The 17817-nt window shown below is 41.8% G+C and overlaps 1 protein-coding gene across 2 annotated transcripts in view; it reads right to left on the reverse strand.

The window, feature by feature from the left end:
* Positions 1 to 17817, reverse strand: part of LOC146708515 (protein AF-17-like) — a 47709-nt gene that overhangs the window by 13084 nt on the left and 16808 nt on the right. For both annotated transcript variants that reach the window (XM_085460448.1, XM_085460447.1), the window contains exons 6-12: positions 9101 to 9194; positions 8695 to 8805; positions 5129 to 5218; positions 4893 to 5040; positions 1700 to 2509; positions 1081 to 1277; positions 51 to 168 (exon numbers count right to left, since the gene is read on the reverse strand). In XM_085460448.1, coding sequence (XP_085316574.1) covers positions 51 to 168; positions 1081 to 1277; positions 1700 to 2509; positions 4893 to 5040; positions 5129 to 5218; positions 8695 to 8805; positions 9101 to 9194 — 1568 coding nt within the window. The remainder of the gene's footprint in view (positions 1 to 50; positions 169 to 1080; positions 1278 to 1699; positions 2510 to 4892; positions 5041 to 5128; positions 5219 to 8694; positions 8806 to 9100; positions 9195 to 17817) is intronic.

Below are 17817 nucleotides of genomic sequence, written 5' to 3' on the forward strand. Positions count from 1 at the left end.
GAAGCTTATCTAAAGCCAACATTCGTTTCTCAAGAAGTGCTTCCTGTCACCTGGCAGTGAGGTCTGGGCTTGGCTCAGTAGTGGCGGCAGTGTCAGGGCTGTGGAGAGACAGCTGGTGAAAGGCTGAGTGGAGGTCAGGCTGTAGGAGGCGCTGGAACCTGGATTCACCTATAAGACAGCGAACGTCAACATCTGGCTGACAAAGAAAGCATGGAGATAATCACGAAAGGATTTTAGTTTAAAAAAAACAACTCAAAACTGATCTTATTGTGAAGAAAACATCCATCTACTGGAAACGTAACACACATCTATCAAAAATAACTCGAGAATGAATTGTGCTTCCAGATTCTTCATGACTTCCACATCTGTCCGCTCATCATTGTTTATGAACACACTCACTTTCTTTCAGCTTGTCCCAGCCGTCATAGGCTACAGGGTACCTGCACAGGTCAACCAGACACACTCGCATTCACACATACGTGCACATTAGAACCCAACATGCATGTCTCTGGACGCGAGGTGAAAGTATCCGCACCGCTGTGCATGATTACGCTGCTGCACTCAGTTTTGGTACAACACTCCACTTCTTTTCTTATAAAGCAGACACACCCTGTTCCACCCTGAACTGTGTATTTCAGTTCGAGCCAAGACAACTAAAAGAGAGACTTTGATGACAACTAAGGGAGTACAAGTGAAGACGTGTGGAAGGACTTTGGTGTCTGTCTGCAGCTGCTTTTGTCTCAGGATCATTCGGGGGCTCTTGCGGTCGGCTTTTGGTGCCGGGTGTCAGCTTTGACTCTGCAGCACCACCTCTCTTTACCCCAGTTGCACCCAGTGACTGTAATGAGTCATTGACCTGCACCCACAGAGATGCTGCAGTGGAGGCAGGCTGGCACCAGCTCTACAAGTAAAAACACCTGCTAGTCAGAGGCTAACTCCTCCGTTGCTGCTTACTGTAAATCGTGATTATGAATTTTCCTATAATCCTCAGGCCTGAAACTTCATGTGTCATTTAATTTTGTTGAAATGTTGTTTGCTGACACAGACGCAAGCAGCACACGTCCTCTCTTTGTGACGTACCTGTGTGTTTGACACAGCGTTGACTGGTGGAAGAGACAGCGAGGAGTGGGATGGAAGGAGTCCTGAGGAGAGAGGGGTGCTACACATGCCCCCTCCCAGGGACAAGGAGGTGCTACACACCCCTCCACCCAGGGAAAGGGGGGTACTGCAGACACCCCCGCCCAGTGTGAGAGGGTCCTTGAGACTGGAGTAGATGCCTGAGAGACATAAAAGAAAGAAAGGAATAAGGTGTTTGTCGTTTTCATCTTAGAAGTCGTATGACTGCAGAAAGAGGAACACGTGAGCCAATCAAATGGAAAGTAGGGCAGGAAATGCACTACAGACACGTGCGGCGCACACAAAAACACCATGTAGGACAATATCACTGCCTCGCACAGATTACACAAACGTTCTGGAAGAGATTTAACAAATATTTTAAAAGTGGTGCCAAGAAACAGTCGACTTATTCCGTTCATTCTTAATTCCAGGAGTTTTTTTCGCTGCGCTTCTGATACAGAGATAAGCTGCTGCGTGCAATGGAAACGCACCAAAGTGCAAAGAGATAGCGCTTCAGTTTTTTCCTTCACCACACACAGGAAGCTAGAGGGCTACCGCACACGCCCACTCGCTCAAGACTCACCAGAGCTGAGCAGCGAGTTGCCGCGGCCTGTAGAAAAACTACCAGTGGAGGACGAGGAGGAGGAGAAAGAAGAGGAAGTGGAAGAGGTGGCGGTGGGAGGCAGCGTCGAGGAGAAGGTGGGGTGGGGGATGGAGGACGGGCTCGGATAGAGCGACGAGGTTAAGGCTAGGGGAGGCGGCGCTGTGTGGTGATGGTGGTGGTGGTGCTCCTCCTCCCCCCTCCTCTCTCGGTTCTTGCTCCCCCGTGGGCGCCCCGGGCCGTGGCGGCTCTTCTTGTTGCCACGGTGCCTCCTCTCTCGAGGCAGCGGCGGTGGAAGCGTGACTTTGTCCTCCGGGTCGGCCTCCTCCAGGATGGGCGGCGTGCTCAGCTGGGATGGCTTGCAGAGGGATTTGGAGGGTTTGTAGTCGCTCGACGAGGAGATCTTTCGGATCTTGCTGCTGCTGCCGAGCCCCGACGACGACGTGATGCGCATGATGGACCCGAAGGTGGAGATGGTGACTTTGTTCTCGAAAGGGCTGGAGTTGCCTTCTGGCCTGTCGTGACCTTGCGACCCTGCTAGCGGGCCCTCAGCGGGGGTCAGTGCTGGTGGCTTGTGGTATTTACAGTCCTCCTCCTCCTCTTCCTCCTCCTCGTCTTTTTCCTCTTCCTTTACATCCTCCTCCTCCTCCTCCTCCGCCTGGACTGCCGGTCTCCTGTGACGCTCCTTGCGCTCCTCTCCGCTGTGGTCGTCACCTCCTCGGTCATGTTCACGCTCCAGGCGGGAAGAAGATAAGAACTGATGAAACTCCTGAGCAGACGACAGGGAACCACCTGAAGGAGAAAAACAAAGAGTTAAAGTCAGACACAAACGGCCACACGACCTCCCTCCGTCTCCAGGGTTCAACAGAACCCAGTAAGAGAGGAGAAGCTAACTGGTCATGCACAGGGCAATGACGGTGCTGCCACCAATCCCAGTTAGAAGTTTACCTGTGAAACAAACTGGCTTAAGTGAAAGCTTCACTAATGACAGTGTTTTTTAGTACGAGGCCACTGAAAGAAAACCAACTGGTGCAGGACTCTACAGAGCGAGCGTTTCTCTCATATTCGAGACAGAAATGGATCCGTGCTGAACGTAAATTGAATTTAGGGGCACGTGTGTGGATGAAAAACCCAGCGAGCTTCTGTTTTTCTCAACAACACAACAGCAGCCAAGATGATGCAATCACCCCTGTTACAGTGGGGCAAAAAAGTATTTAGTCAGCCACCGATTGTGCAAGTTCCCCCACCTAAAATGATGACAGAGGTCAGTAATTTGCACCAGAGGTACACTTCAACTGTGAGAGACAGAATGTGAAAAAAAATCCATGAATCCACATGGTAGGATTTGTAAAGAATTTATTGGTAAATCAGGGTGGAAAATAAGTATTTGGTCACCTCAAACAAGGAAAATCTCTGGCTCTCACAGACCTGTAACGTCTTCTGTAAGAAGCTTTTCTGTCCCCCACTCGTTACCTGTATGAATGGCACCTGTTTGAACTCATCATCTGTATAAAAGACACCTGTCCACAGCCTCAAACAGTCAGACTCCAAACTCCGCCATGGCCAAGACCAAAGAGCTTTTGAAGGACACCAGGAAAAGTATTGTAGACCTGCACCAGACTGGGAAGAGTGAATCTACAATAGGCAAGCAGCTTGGTGTGAAAAAATCAACTGTGGGAGCAATCATCAGAAAATGGAAGACATACAAGACCACTGATAATCTCCCTCGATCTGGGGCTCCACGCAAGATCTCATCCCGTGGGGTCAAAATGATCATGAGAACGGTGAGCAAAGATCCCAGAACCACACGGGGGGACCTGGTGAATGACCTGCAGAGAGCTGGGACCAAAGTAACAAAGGTCACCATCAGTAACACACTACAACGGCAGGGAATCAAATCCCGCAGTGCCAGACGTGTCCCGCTGCTGAAGCCAGTGCATGTCCAGGCCCGTCTGAAGTTTGCCAGAGAGCACATGGATGATACAGCAGAGGATTGGGAGAATGTCATGTGGTCAGATGAAACCAAAGTAGAACTTTTTGGTATAAACTCAACTCGTCGTGTTTGGAGGAAGAAGAATACTGAGTTGCATCCCAAGAACACCATACCTACTGTGAAGCATGGGGGTGGAAACATCATGCTATGGGGCTGTTTTTCTGCCAAGGGGACAGGACGACTGATCCGTGTTAAGGACAGAATGAATGGGGCCATGTATCGTGAGATTTTGAGCCAAAACCTCCTTCCATCAGTGAGAACTTTGAAGATGAAACGAGGCTGGGTCTTCCAACATGACAATGATCCAAAACACACCGCCCGGGCAACAAAGGAGTGGCTCCGTAAGAAGCATTTGAAAGTCCTGGAGTGGCCTAGCCAGTCTCCAGACCTCAACCCCATAGAAAATCTGTGGCGGGAGTTGAAAGTCCGTGTTGCTCGGCGACAGCCCCAAAACATCACTGCTCTCGAGAAGATCTGCATGGAGGAATGGGCCAAAATACCAGCTACTGTGTGTGCAAACCTGGTAAAGACCTATAGTAAATGTTTGACCTCTGTTATTGCCAACAAAGGTTATGTTACAAAGTATTGAGTTGTGTTTTTGTTATTGACCAAATACTTATTTTCCACCCTGATTTACCAATAAATTCTTTACAAATCCTACCATGTGGATTCATGGATTTTTTTTTCACATTCTGTCTCTCACAGTTGAAGTGTACCTCTGGTGCAAATTACTGACCTCTGTCATCATTTTAGGTGGGGGAACTTGCACAATCGGTGGCTGACTAAATACTTTTTTGCCCCACTGTACATCTTAAAGTGGAGCAGCAGCCTCTCCTCCCACAGAGGCAGCCAGCAGAAGTCCTGCATAACTCCACCTCATCCACAAGTTCCCAGCCGCTCTGTTCGTCCTACAGAACCACAGCACGGCTGGATGAAGATCAAACTAAAACTCTATTTGCTTTACGTTTGTTGGTCTGTATTTGCCGGGGACGATGTAGAGCAGGCAGGAAGACGACGTGGGGCACACTCAAACTTTTACTACAAATGATACTGTAATTATAAAATATCATTCGGCTAGTGTATACAAATAATTCAAACTGTGCTGTCGATGTACCGGGCTGCATGGGCATCGATCACATCTGAACTCGAGAAGAAATCGAGCGCTGACCCTTCATGTGGTACCTGTGTTGAATGGACTGGAGGAGCAGGACGATGAGGAGCAGCTCTTGCCGGTGCTTCCGGTCTTCTTGCTCCGATGACTGTGACCGTGCGAGCTCAGCTTCTTGGACTTTCCCTCGCCGTCCTTGCTGCTGTGGTGACTTGAGGAAATCTGTCCCAACACAGACGGGTCAAAACCATTAAAGCACTGACTGAGACATCGCGGCGTCTCTCAATCACTGTGTGGTGTCCTCGGATACCTTTTCTATGCCGCTGGATGTCACAGCGGAGCTCAGGTTGTCGCTCGACTTTTTGTGGCGCTCCTTTTGCCGAATCTTGTCTTTATGACTCTGAAAAAAACAACAACACACACATACAAATACACAAGCTTGAGCCTAGAATCAAGGCTGCAGAGTCAACACTGGCCCATTACACAAACGCAGCGAGTGGAATATAAGCGAATCACATTTGCTACAGTCAACCAGCTTCAACAACAATGTCTGCAGGGATACGCTAACAGCACAGTCAAATCCGTTTGTGCATCACTGTAACTGCATTTGATGAAGATTATTCTGAATAAAAGCGTCTGGCTTTCTGTCACAGCAAAAACTACTGATTTATTTTTTTATATCAGAATATCCCAGACAGCCTTTTTTATCATATCAGACTAAAATCAATGATTACAAGCGAGCCTGCGATCAGTATGACTCAGTGCCACTAGCTAAATGATAAGAAATACTGGTCTCTTCTATCTGCTACTGGCTTAAAAGCAGGGTGTTAGATTCAGTTTCACAGTGGGTTATACTGAAAATGGCATCATGTAGCGCCAGACGTTGACTGAAAATATATGCTTCACACAGCCGTCTCACACGCGCTACTGTGTCAGTCTAAAACCTACAACCGAAAAAGTGCAAACAAGTGTATTCCTGCAAAATTCTGTTCATAGCAACAAGACAACCGCACAGCCAACTTTTAACAGCCTGAATCCGCCAGCTGCCGCCAACATCTTCGCGACACTAGATCATATATCTAACCAGTCCAAGGTTGCCATAAAACCGAGCTTTCTGCAACAAAACCTGCTTTTACAGCTCAGCTGAGATTTGACTGGAAGAAACACGCTTTTCTTCTTCATCTCTTTTTCAGTTCAACAACTGCGTGAAGCGTCCGCTCCCTGACTGTGGAGCCATATCTCTGCCAGAACATCAAAACGATAACAACGATGACATTCTTTGAAGACCGGAATTGTCTGGTGGCGAAAAAATATGCGGGTCTCTTTTTACACTTGACAAAGAGCTGCTCAGCTGGAACCGTGTGCCGTCAGCACTATCTTTCCTGTCTGCTGAATTCTCTGCTAGCTAGTCTGTTAGCTTGCAGGGGCTTTGAAGGTGCACCTGTCTGCTTAGTTTTGCATGCGTGTGATGGGGTCACGTGCACGTGAGCACCGCACCTTCACAGAGTTAACTCGGCCCATCTGAGAAGTGCACGTTAGGTTAATTGTTTATTCGAGTGCACAGAATAAAGCGCTGTATGAATGTGTGTGGAGGAGGTAAATGTGGCGTGCAGTGTGGAGAGCTTTAAGTGGTCAAAACGACGAGAGAAGTGTTACATGAATGCCGGCCTATTTGATTTCAAGTGTTTGAGGCTGAGAGGATGTAATGGCGCAGAGAGATCATGATGTTATTTCATGATATGTATTTTATAATATGGTTTTTTATGTCTTTATGACCAGAGGCAGGGTACGCCTAAATGCGTTAGCTTTTGTTTAGCCAGGCTGTACCTCCAGGTATCTCTCTGAGCTCATAGTTTGTATTCAGATTAGAGTTTGACGTCAAGGGGTCGAGCTTATCACTGCCTGAAATGATGACACCCGGAAATCGGGAGTGATGACTGAACGTTCCCCAGGAGCCAACAGATGGAAGCTGTGAGGTTGAAAGCGTAGGACAACTGGTGTGTCTGGTGTATGTCTGTGTGAGGCGTGCTTACACAGTGTAGCTCAGCTTGCTCACGCCCATGCAATAAAATCTAAATTAGCTCTCTGCTTATTTGATGATTTTATCAGGAAGAAAATGCATTAAAATTCATCCTTTTCTTCTTTGCCAATTCTGCTGTTATTCAATCGTTTCAAAATAAAAGAGTCTGTGTGCCAAGCTGGTCTGGATCAGACTGGCTGGTCTTATTAATCTGACGATGAATAGACAAAGTCTATTTTTAACTCTTACTTTTGGTTTTGTAGTGTACAGTTATCCACTAATATTAGCAAGCTGCAGACACAAACTGCGCAAATACATCCTGTTAATCCTGTTAATTAGTGCTACAAAATTATTAAATCCTAGCATTTCCCAGTTCCAAACAGTAAAACCTTATTATTTGTCTGATAATTCAATAAAATGCTCCAAAATGATTTCTTTCTAATCACAATCACAACAACATGTCACCTAAAGTCACTTCATATTGTAAAAAGACCCTATAGTAATACAGGGAATACCACAGCAATAGATGACCCCCTATGAGCAAGCACTTGGCAATAGTGGGGAGGAAAAACGCCCTTTCAACAGGAAGGAACATCTGGGTGACGTAAGCTCGGGGAAGGGCAGCCATCGACCAAACGATGCCAACAGAACAAAAATAGTCAGCAGGTGTCTAGTTAGCGGCTCTAGTTAGCTGAGGTGAGGCCTAGCTTGCAGCCAGCGCCTACATGGCGCCTGACTGGTTGTGCCACAATTTTCTCCAGCTAAACAAAAACAAAACTGAGGTAATAGTCTTTGGCGCCAAAGAAAAACGATTACAGGTCACCAGAGAACTTCAATCTATACATCTAAAAACCACAAACCAGGCGAGAAATTTGGGTGTAGTGATGGATGCAGACCTAAACTTAGAAAAACACATTAAGACAATAACAAAGTCAGCTTACTATCACCTCAAGAATATATCAAGGATAAAAGATCTGATGTCTCAACAGGACCTGGAAAAACTAGTCCATGCATTCATCTTTAGTAGGCTTGATTACTGTAACAGCATCTTTACAGGTCTACCTAAAAAATCAGTCAGACAACTACAGCTCATTCAGAACTCTGCTGCTCGAGTCCTCACTAAGAACAAAAAAGTGGACCACATCAGTCCAGCTCTGAGGTCCTTACACTGGCTGCCTGTCCGTCAGAGGATAGACTTTAAAGTTCTGATGCTGGCCTATAAAGCTCTGAATGGTTTAGGACCAAAATACATCAATGACCTCCTGACCCAGTATGAACCATCCAGATCCCTCAGGTCATCTGGATCCGGTCTTTTATCAGTTCCCAGAGTCAGAACCAGACACGGAGAAGCTGCGTTCAGCTTTTATGCTCCTTATATCTGGAACAAACTCCCAGAAAGCCTCAGATCAGCTGAAACACTCAGTTTATTTAAATCCAGGTTGAAGACTCACCTGTTCTCAGCTGCATTTGAATAAAGCACCAAATCCACACTTTAAGCTTAAATTTCAAAACTTACATTTAACTACTGATTTTATCTACTGTTCTGATTTTATCTGTTTTGATTTTATATACTGTTGTTTGTTTGTTTAGTTAGTTAGTTAGTTAGTTAGTTTATTTGCTTGTTTTATTCAATTTTAAATCATGCTTTTTATTTGTTCTTGTTTCTAATGTCTCTGTAAAGCACTTTGAATCACCTTGTTGTTGAATTGTGCTATACAAATAAACTTGCCTTGCCTTGCCTTACATCTGACTGAGTCCCTTTTTTAACAGCCTCAAGTGGACATTAGAGGAACTGCAGCTTTTGGTAGTTTTCAGCTCTGGAGACTGCCTTCTGATCTGACCACAGCTGTGCTTACCTTCCTCTGTCTGTGGTGGTGGTGCTGTTTTTCCTGTGACGGAGAGCTGGAGCGCCCCCTGGAATGACTGAAGGAGCTACTTGTATTTTCACTAGAACGCAACTTCTTCTGCTGTAAAGTCCAAAAGAAGGAACAGCAAACAAAAAGTTAACAGCTGCTAATTTCAAAGCAACAGTTTGACATTTAAAAGGTTCTCTACAAGCACTTCCAATGACTTAACAGGAGGTTTATCTCCTGAATTATTTATTTTGGTTGGGCGTATTCCAAGAATCATTTAGCTGCCTTGAGCTGAGTTAGAGGAAAAAAAACAGCCGGGCACAGAAGCCCTTATCAATCATGTTAGCTGTTAACTGTGCAGTGCAGTAAGAAAGGCTTTTCTGGGGTACAATGTCATTGTGTTCTTTACCATTTTGTTGTAGTGATGCTTGCAGTAGCCACAATACTTCACGTTATCAGCTTCTGGTCCTTCCTCCTCACACAGCAGACCAGCCATCTGAGCACTACAGCGCAGGGTGTCGGAGGGTCGGAAAGGAGATGAAACACGAGAGCCAAGTTAGCACACGTGCACGGACTGAGACGGCAACACCTGGCCGAGTCACCTGAGAGCTTCAGTCACCGATCGTCGCCAGATTGATCGAATGTCACATTAAAATCTGAGCCTGTCAGTGTCTCGGGATTTACTTCTAAATAAATCATCTTTCTCTTGTAGTAGGAAACAAAATAAAGGCAAAAAGCAAGATGAGCAGCATGAAAGGTAAAAGACTGTAAATGAAGAAAAACCAACTGTAGCCCAGAATGTCTGTGTGAGTAAACTAAGGCTGTAGCCAAATACACATAACATATGAGCACGTATTCAATCTTGGCAATTGGAGACGGAATTTCTTTTCTATTCTTGGCCTTATTTTCAAAAATGATATGACACAGGAAACAAGACAAACGTTAACCTGCTTCGATTAGCACACAAAGTAATCACCATTCATGATATCCAAGTTAGGGTGTGAGGCGGGGTCCCTGCGAACGGGTTGCTAACGCAGACAGACGACCATTCACACTCAACGTCATTCCTATGGCCAATTTAGCGTCACCAGCTAATATGCATCTCTCTGGACTGTGGAAAGAAGCTTGAGTGCCCAAAAAGGCTAGGACCTCCTTGGTGTTTGCCAACCATCACAGTCCTGCCCACAATATTAATCATATGCTGAGCAAAAAAAAGTGCCACCAGTGGAGATGTGCCCTAAACTTGCATTCTTTCTAACGGGCAGCAGGGGGCGACCCTTCAGCCTGCAAAAAAAGAGTCCAGTGGTGCAAAGTCTATGAAGAGATTACTCGGTGGATCGCCTGATCTGTGACTTCAATAAAGACTTTACTGATGACTTTATGGTCTCACCTGATAGTTTTAGGTCGTATTGAAAATAACACAGTGCTGTTTTTTATGATTTCTTTTTTAAACTTCGTCATAGTTTTTTCAGGTTGTTTCTTTTCCAGGTTTAAACATGGTTAACGGTAACAGTCGGCTAACTAAAAATAACCCTTAATAAAAGTTTTTGCCCTTGAACTGTTTCTTATCACACTCGGTCCTCACGCACTGTTCATTCATGTTGATGTCCCCACACTTTCACATAGGCGCACACACACACACACACACACACATTCCTGTCTTGCATAACGACTGAGGACCGGGTAAGTGTACTATCAAAGTGAGGACCACCATTTCTGCTACACTTGCAGACAAACCTTTGCCATTTTTGAACACTGGGTGGCTCTCTAACACCAAAAATCACCTCAAAATCTTAAAACACTCAAGTAAAAAAAAAATCTCATTCTACTATCAGAATGAGGACCTTGTCATTGAGTGCTATTCAGGTGATTTTCCACCAGGGGGTGCTTTTGTGTTCGTTTCTGTCTATATGTTTTTTTCTGTTTGCATTTACTCCTTGACATTTTCTATTTTAGTGCAACCAAATAATGTTAAAGTTAAACAGTCTCAACTTTATACATAAATAGAATAACTAAAAAGTTCTGATAATCTATCAAGACAACCCTACATAACAAAAGGTAGTATTACATTTCAAATACCGCTGTAGATTTTATTAATAATTACCAAGGAAATTCCCACAATGCTGCAACAAGAGCAAATTCAGTTTATTTCACAATGTAACATCCTTCCAGAGGAATAATAATTGCTATTATAACAATGAAGACAACTATTAAGTCTAATGACTTACAACTAAAATAGTGATCAATAACTTTGATCAGTTTGTTTTGACTTCTGCCAAAAAGAAAAATCAGTAAAGCTTAGGATGGCTACAACTGTACCAGTATGACCTTCCTGCTTCCTACATAATTCCCAGCCGTCTTTGCACTGCCGTCTTCTCTGCTTCACTCCATGGCCTCTTGACCTTCGCACGGGGGATCTCTACAAATAACACAAAAGACAACATGGACTGTTAACTTTACAACATGTATGTAACCGTAGTTTTTTTGTTTTGATTTTGAAATGGGGTTCTGCTTGTGTATATTTACAGAAAATGCCAAACCAAACTGTAGGTTCAACAATTTACTCAACATTTTGTACCCAAGATATGTAGTAAGCACTTTTAAATTAAGTATTTTGAGTTCACAGAAACATGAGATCAGTTATTGAGTAATATACCTACAGAGTGAAACAGCAGCCAATTTACTTTTATACATTTTGTTTTCAAAGGTACATGTTGCATCTAGCCTTTTAAAATAAGATGCTAACTAGTTATTAGTCCTGTTAAAATCATTCATCATAACAATATTCTTGTAAAAAAACAAAAAAACTGTCAGACTTTAATAATTTGCTATTGTTTTAAATAAGGCAAATATTTCTGATGTACTAGTAATAAAAAAACCCTGTGCTGTTGGTAGTAGTTCTAATCTAGTTAACTGACATCACATATTTTAAGTCAATTTTTTTTTTATTATGAAATACAATTGCTAATATCCTTGACAATGTAACAAATTACCTAGATCATGATTCAGAACCAAACATAACTGATTGACATGATCTTTTCATTTTTATCTGAATTTATGCGTTTTATTTGACAAACTGTCACAGTTTTGCGACTGGCGCACAGATACAATACCAAAGAGCAGAATTAAGTTTTGTCTATCATTAGTCATAAGGCCTGTACTACAAAGCACATTCAACACATCAAGGCTATCTTTCCATAATCTGGATTCACTTAACCTGAAAGTGGCGATCTGGATAAGTGGTCACAAAAAGCTTAACCTGCATGGTCGCATGAAAGGGGTGGCATTGTGAGCATCTGTTCACTAATGATTATTGAAAAGCGTACTGGAAACAGAAGCTGATTTTTCAAAAGATAAAAGTATAGTATTAGGCAAATATGAAGATATTAAAACAGACTGCAGCATAACTAAGGGAGGATTCAGGGTCACCTGGTCCAGCCTGAAATATATGCTTTAGCAAAAAGGAAAGTTTGAAGCCTAATGTAGTCTACTCGATGAGCTTTGTTGCTTGTACTTGCCATTTCTTGCTGTCTTTTCACAAACCTCACACTGAAAATGATGGTCCATACTGTCAATCTAGTTCACTTTACAAATTTTGATTTTAAAACACAACATCTGTGTGTGTAATTGGTGGAAACTAAAATACGCATTGTAAAAAAAAATAACATTGAGATAAAGTAGTTGTCTTTAATTGGTAAATCATAGGACCTTAAACAGGTATTTTCTATGATAATATAACAAGACATTTTCAGCCTGCATTTTTTTTTTTAATTCCAGACTTGTGAAATGACCTGCAGAACCCTGCCATGTGTTTTGTAGTGCTGTTCTTGCAAAGTGTGAACTCACGCAACACAGCAGGTTAAACTAGTCACTCACCAGAATAGGTAGCCTAACAAATCATAAATGTAACAATAAAAGTGAAGCAATCATTCTTTCAGCTGAACTCTTTAGGGGTCATCACAGCGGATCATCTCCTCAACCTCCTCCTATACCAGCATCCTCCTCTGTCACACCAACCTTCTGCCTGTCCTCCTTCACATCCATGAACCTCCTCTGAGGTCTTCCTCTTCTCGTCCTGCCTGGCAGCTCCATCATCAACATCCCTTGGCAGCCTCCTCTGCACATGTCCAAACCATCTCAGCCTTGTCTCTCTTTGTCTCCAAACCTCTGACCTGAGCTGTCCCTATGATGTAGTCATTTCTAATCCTGTCCATCCTGGTCATTCCCAATGAAAATCGTCATAGCTTTCCTCACTACCATTTTGTAAACCTTTCTTTTCCCTCTTGCTGCTTTCCTTTTATAACACATCACCCCTGACACCCATCTCCACCCCCTCTGAATTCTCCTCTTCAACTTACTGTAAAGCAATACTTAAACATTTTCAATAATTTTTCTAATTACCAACAAAATAATTCTGGATCAATATTATCAAGAATTTTGTGTTTGTGTAGGCATATATTCTGCCACAGAGGACAAAACTATAAGGAAATAAAGTCATGTCTACAACCTGATTCATATACTGCAAACAGAAAATTTTAAATACATTTAAAGCTTAAAACATCTCACCCTTTGCTTTGGCCACTTTGGTTTTTCGCCTTTTCCTCAAAGCCAGTCTTGCTTCCTTGCTCTCTTCTAAAACAGAAACACACAAACAATGGTAGCTGTTATTGTACAAAGCAGATTGTACTGGAATAGAATTTGAGTAGAATACATACAACAGTGTCACTACATTTCAGACAAAAGCTTAAACTCACCATCTACATCTGAACTCTCTTCACTGGTGGGCTCCGGTCTCTTTTGAGAGGAGAAATGCTCAGAACTTCCACCTGAAAAACAGAAACATTCATGTGCCACATCTTCCTAATTCACTGTGTTTTTGTACTGAATGACTCTGTAAAAAACCTGACCTTCATCCATCTCACTGCCTCCTCCTTTTTCATTTCTCTGGGGGACACGGAGTAGCTGCTATGTCAAATATTAGCCATCTGGAGTCACAAAAAACTTCAAACACAAACAGTATTGTTGACAAATATGACAAAAAACAAAGATGCAACAACAACGTGCAAAGGAGCAATCTTAACTTCTCCAAGTGTCACTATGTCATCCTAGAAATGAAATTACTCTTCTTTTAGTTAAGATAATTAAAACAATGCAGCACAACCATTCAAAGGTGCCATTTGTGTAAACATGCACTGGACAAATGTAACAGTTTTTAATTTAGAATCTGGGTCGTGGTGATAAAACCACAAATCTCTGAGATGTCCTTTTTTCATGTGTTGTGAGTCTAGTTCTTGCTGTAATAAAAGAGCTCACTATAGAGTGAGTGTACATGATCAAGTGTTATCTGTTGTATAGACTACTGAGCACTGAACTAGGCCAACAGTGTGTTTCTTTGGCTGTAACATGCCACCCAGTTCATTTTACCATTAGGAACCCAAGCTAACAGGTTAACGTCACTCTCTAATATTAGTCAATGTCACATACATAACTTGCAGTTGCATAGCAGTTTATCAAAAATGCAGCTTATTCATGAGGCAGTATACCAACAGCTGTACTAGTGAGCAGGTAACACTTACCACCACTATCAGAACAGCCATTATCACTGCATGCGAGCGCCACGTTATCGTCTGCAATGTAAGAAATAAATATTGAAAGGATACAATTATATTTGGACATTTTTTATGAAGAGAGAAGTCTATAACATGACATTACTGTAAAATGTATAACCTAAGCTAATTTCTATTGTCATGAGCTTTAACCTCCTATGACCTGAACTCTTTCATGCCATTTTTAATTTCTCTTTGCTATTTGGGCTGATTGGGACCTGATGTAAAAACAAAGAATTATCTGAATTTTTTTTACCTCTCTTGTTTCTGAGAGGAGTGAGATCCACATACGAGGGCATTTGTTTTAAATTTCGATAGAACAGTGGCAGTATAATGTCCTTGTAGAGCAAAATTTAGTATTTTGGTCGAGACAACCCAAAATGTGATGTCCACATATGTGGACATCAGGTCCAAGGAGGTTAAAGTACACAACACTAACAATGCACCATAAAACAACAAGCAGGAGATCATGAATAGAAGACTAATCTTATTTTAAAACCAGTGCCCATTTAAATTTAAGATTATGCCAGTCAGGATTCAGTTTGAGGTCCTCTAGCAAGGAATTCTACATGTTCTCTCCTGAACAGGAAAAGCTGTTTCTCCAAACAGGGATTTAAGTGACATCAGCTTCCAGCTGGAAGCTAACAAAGCCAAAAACTAAATACGACCATAAGATCACTGAGCATGTGGGAAACCTGGTTAATAAGCATTTTTTTTAATTTGTTTCAGAAAAATACATTTATTAAAATCATCAACCAAAAATTTCTTTAAAACATACCACTGCTGTGATGCTGACTTTGTCCTATTGCTTGATTATATACCATGAGACGGTGTTTGTAAACACGTTATACATGAAATTAAATGTAAAATAAATTCTCAGTGGATCAAACTATCTGTTGCATAAATAAATTGAATATATCCAAATAAATTTGTCATTTGAAAATCTGCTCATCATTTCAACCTGCTTAATAACAAAAATTTTCACATGTGAAAAGATATGTTTTTAAAGTTATAAGACTTCACTGAGCTCGTGTATTCCTGGCTGTAAGTAAAATAAGATGTTGTGGTATGACCGTGGTATCAGACTGCAGAGGACTGCACAGGTCTGCAATGAGGACACAGGCTGCAAACAAAAGTTACGTTCAACAACTTTTTGTCTTTGTCTCCTGTTTCTGTTGTCTGTTTGGGACTGTTTCTCATATCTGGCTTACATCATTTATATTATAAAATGCTGAGTTTCAACCATGTGTTGTCCTTGTGCCATTTTCAGGTAAAGAGGCTTCAAATGATTTTCTGATCAATGCCTATTTTATTTACATTTTATGCAGAACGTGGGGCCGATGTGATGCACATGAGTATTGTTCTAGCAGCAGTTGTTCATATTATAAGCAACAAAGAATCACATTTAGAAAACAATCACGTCTGATCTAAGAATCACCTATTCCCACCTTAACTGATAATGATTCTTAATGCATATTATAGTTTGTAGTATCTGTTGTTTGGTCTGTTGTTTGACACTCCTACGTACGATTCAGTAACGATTAAAGACTACATGTTCAAATATTCGATAAGAAGGCACATACCTGTATTTGGCTTGCTGCCGTGGCTTCCTTCACCTAATACCAAAGACAAAAGTCAAAGTTACTTCTCAGTTACAGTTAAATAATCCAGTTACAGTCAATAATGACTTGGAGGTGATACAGTAAAAGTGCACCAACAGTTTTGATGCAGCCCATTACCCATTCATTTACAGTAGCTCACCTCAATAAATATACAGGTGTCTTAGCAGTGAGCGCTCATGCAGGTGAACCTGCTGTAAAAATTGTGACCTACAACTCTATCAAATTTAAAGTAAAACAAAAAAAAAAAAAACATGGAGCATCACAACGTTTCACCCGTTTTAGATATAGTAGTATTAGGCATTTAAAAAACAGAGTGTCATATAGGAAAGCTTATATGCCTTCTGATGGCTACACTGTTAGAGTGACATCATTTCCTTTTTTAACATACTTTTATTAATTACTCTCTGTACATAAAGCAATATTAGGACAGCATGTTATTGTTTCCTCCAAGGTGAGTCTTATTATAACACTAAAACATAGCAGCCAAAGAGACAACACATAAACACACTTTCAATTGTTGGAAGGCACAATTATAACACACTATACAAAAGGCTTATATTTTGTATAAGCATGTACATTATTTGCTTTGAATAGCCAAATTAATACTACATGACAGCCTTGATGTTCCACAGAAAAACACTATCTGAAGCCCACTTCAGCAACAGAACACCAGGCCTTCTGTCCAGTTATGTTTGACGGTGAAAAACAAATGAGAGGAATAAGACAAACGAGGCTAAACGGAGCACGCTGCTCAGCTGGGTCATGCTGATGTGCGGCTACGTCAGTAAATATACTGGACGGACAGACGCTGCTCAGTCACTGAAACATCGACACCAACATAAAACTCCATGTTGGCGTAAACACGTGGGAACGTTTATATTTGATGGATAAAGGAGGACAATGATTTCAAGCATTTTGGATTGTAAACACTTTAAGACAACAAAAGTTAAAGCATTGCTACGCGCATGCGTCACACTTCAGTCGTTTCCTTTACATATTTTGAAATGCTAACTTGATAGATGTTATAGCTGGGCAACTGAGGTTGGGTTTTAACAAAAGATTAAAGCGCTCGGAATAAAAGTGCCTTTCGACTAAATCTAGGCTAAAATTGTGACTTAAAAAGAAGGGGACAAAACCCAGTCAAGCTATAAAATGCCTTAAAGAGATACCCTAAATAAAACGGTACAAACCACAGTTTGGCCGCTTGTTATCTTTAATAAAGTTTGTGAAGAATTAAAAAGCATTCCACTAAGCTGTGTTGTGGCGAATCCACTTAGCCAAAAAAATGGATCGGACATCAATTGGAGAAACGATAGTCTTTATATAAGGCTTCAAAAGGGGGAATGTACAACAAATAAACTGCTCGACATCAGAGCAACATATAATGGCTTCCCAAAACTTTCTTTGCTAGCTAAAAACCCAGAGTAACTTTTGTCTACCACAAAGGATTCTGGGAAACGCAGTTTTCTAATGAAAATACCTGTTAAATAAATTAAATCTATAATTAACAGCTCTCACTAAACATGTGACTAACACTTAAATCACTTACAAAATAATCCAAATGCTGTTATCAAACAAACTGCACTAAAGTTACAACAAGCTGTCTTGTTAAAAGGCTGGAACTCACACAGGTCTGCAACCAAAACACTGCATAGGATTTTTCATTTTAGACTTTTACTCACTGAAACCGTGAAAAATCTCTAACTTCATGTTTTCTTGCAAAAATCATGTTTTTACTGTAATTAAGCGTACATTTTTCCCCTTTAAACTGAAAACCAGATCCGATAATTATTTCTTACGTTAATTTTATATTTCTAAGAGCGAGACTGAAGAGAAATACAGATAGAAATTGCCAGAAATTGAGGGGGAGGGGACGGTAGGTTTGGCATAAAATTTAG

This window comes from Copadichromis virginalis, linkage group LG6 (assembly GCF_057382275.1).
Source record: "Copadichromis virginalis isolate Kocher_CV1m ecotype Utaka linkage group LG6, C_Virginalis_male_GT1.1, whole genome shotgun sequence".
In the NCBI taxonomy this organism is placed as follows: domain Eukaryota; kingdom Metazoa; phylum Chordata; class Actinopteri; order Cichliformes; family Cichlidae; genus Copadichromis; species Copadichromis virginalis.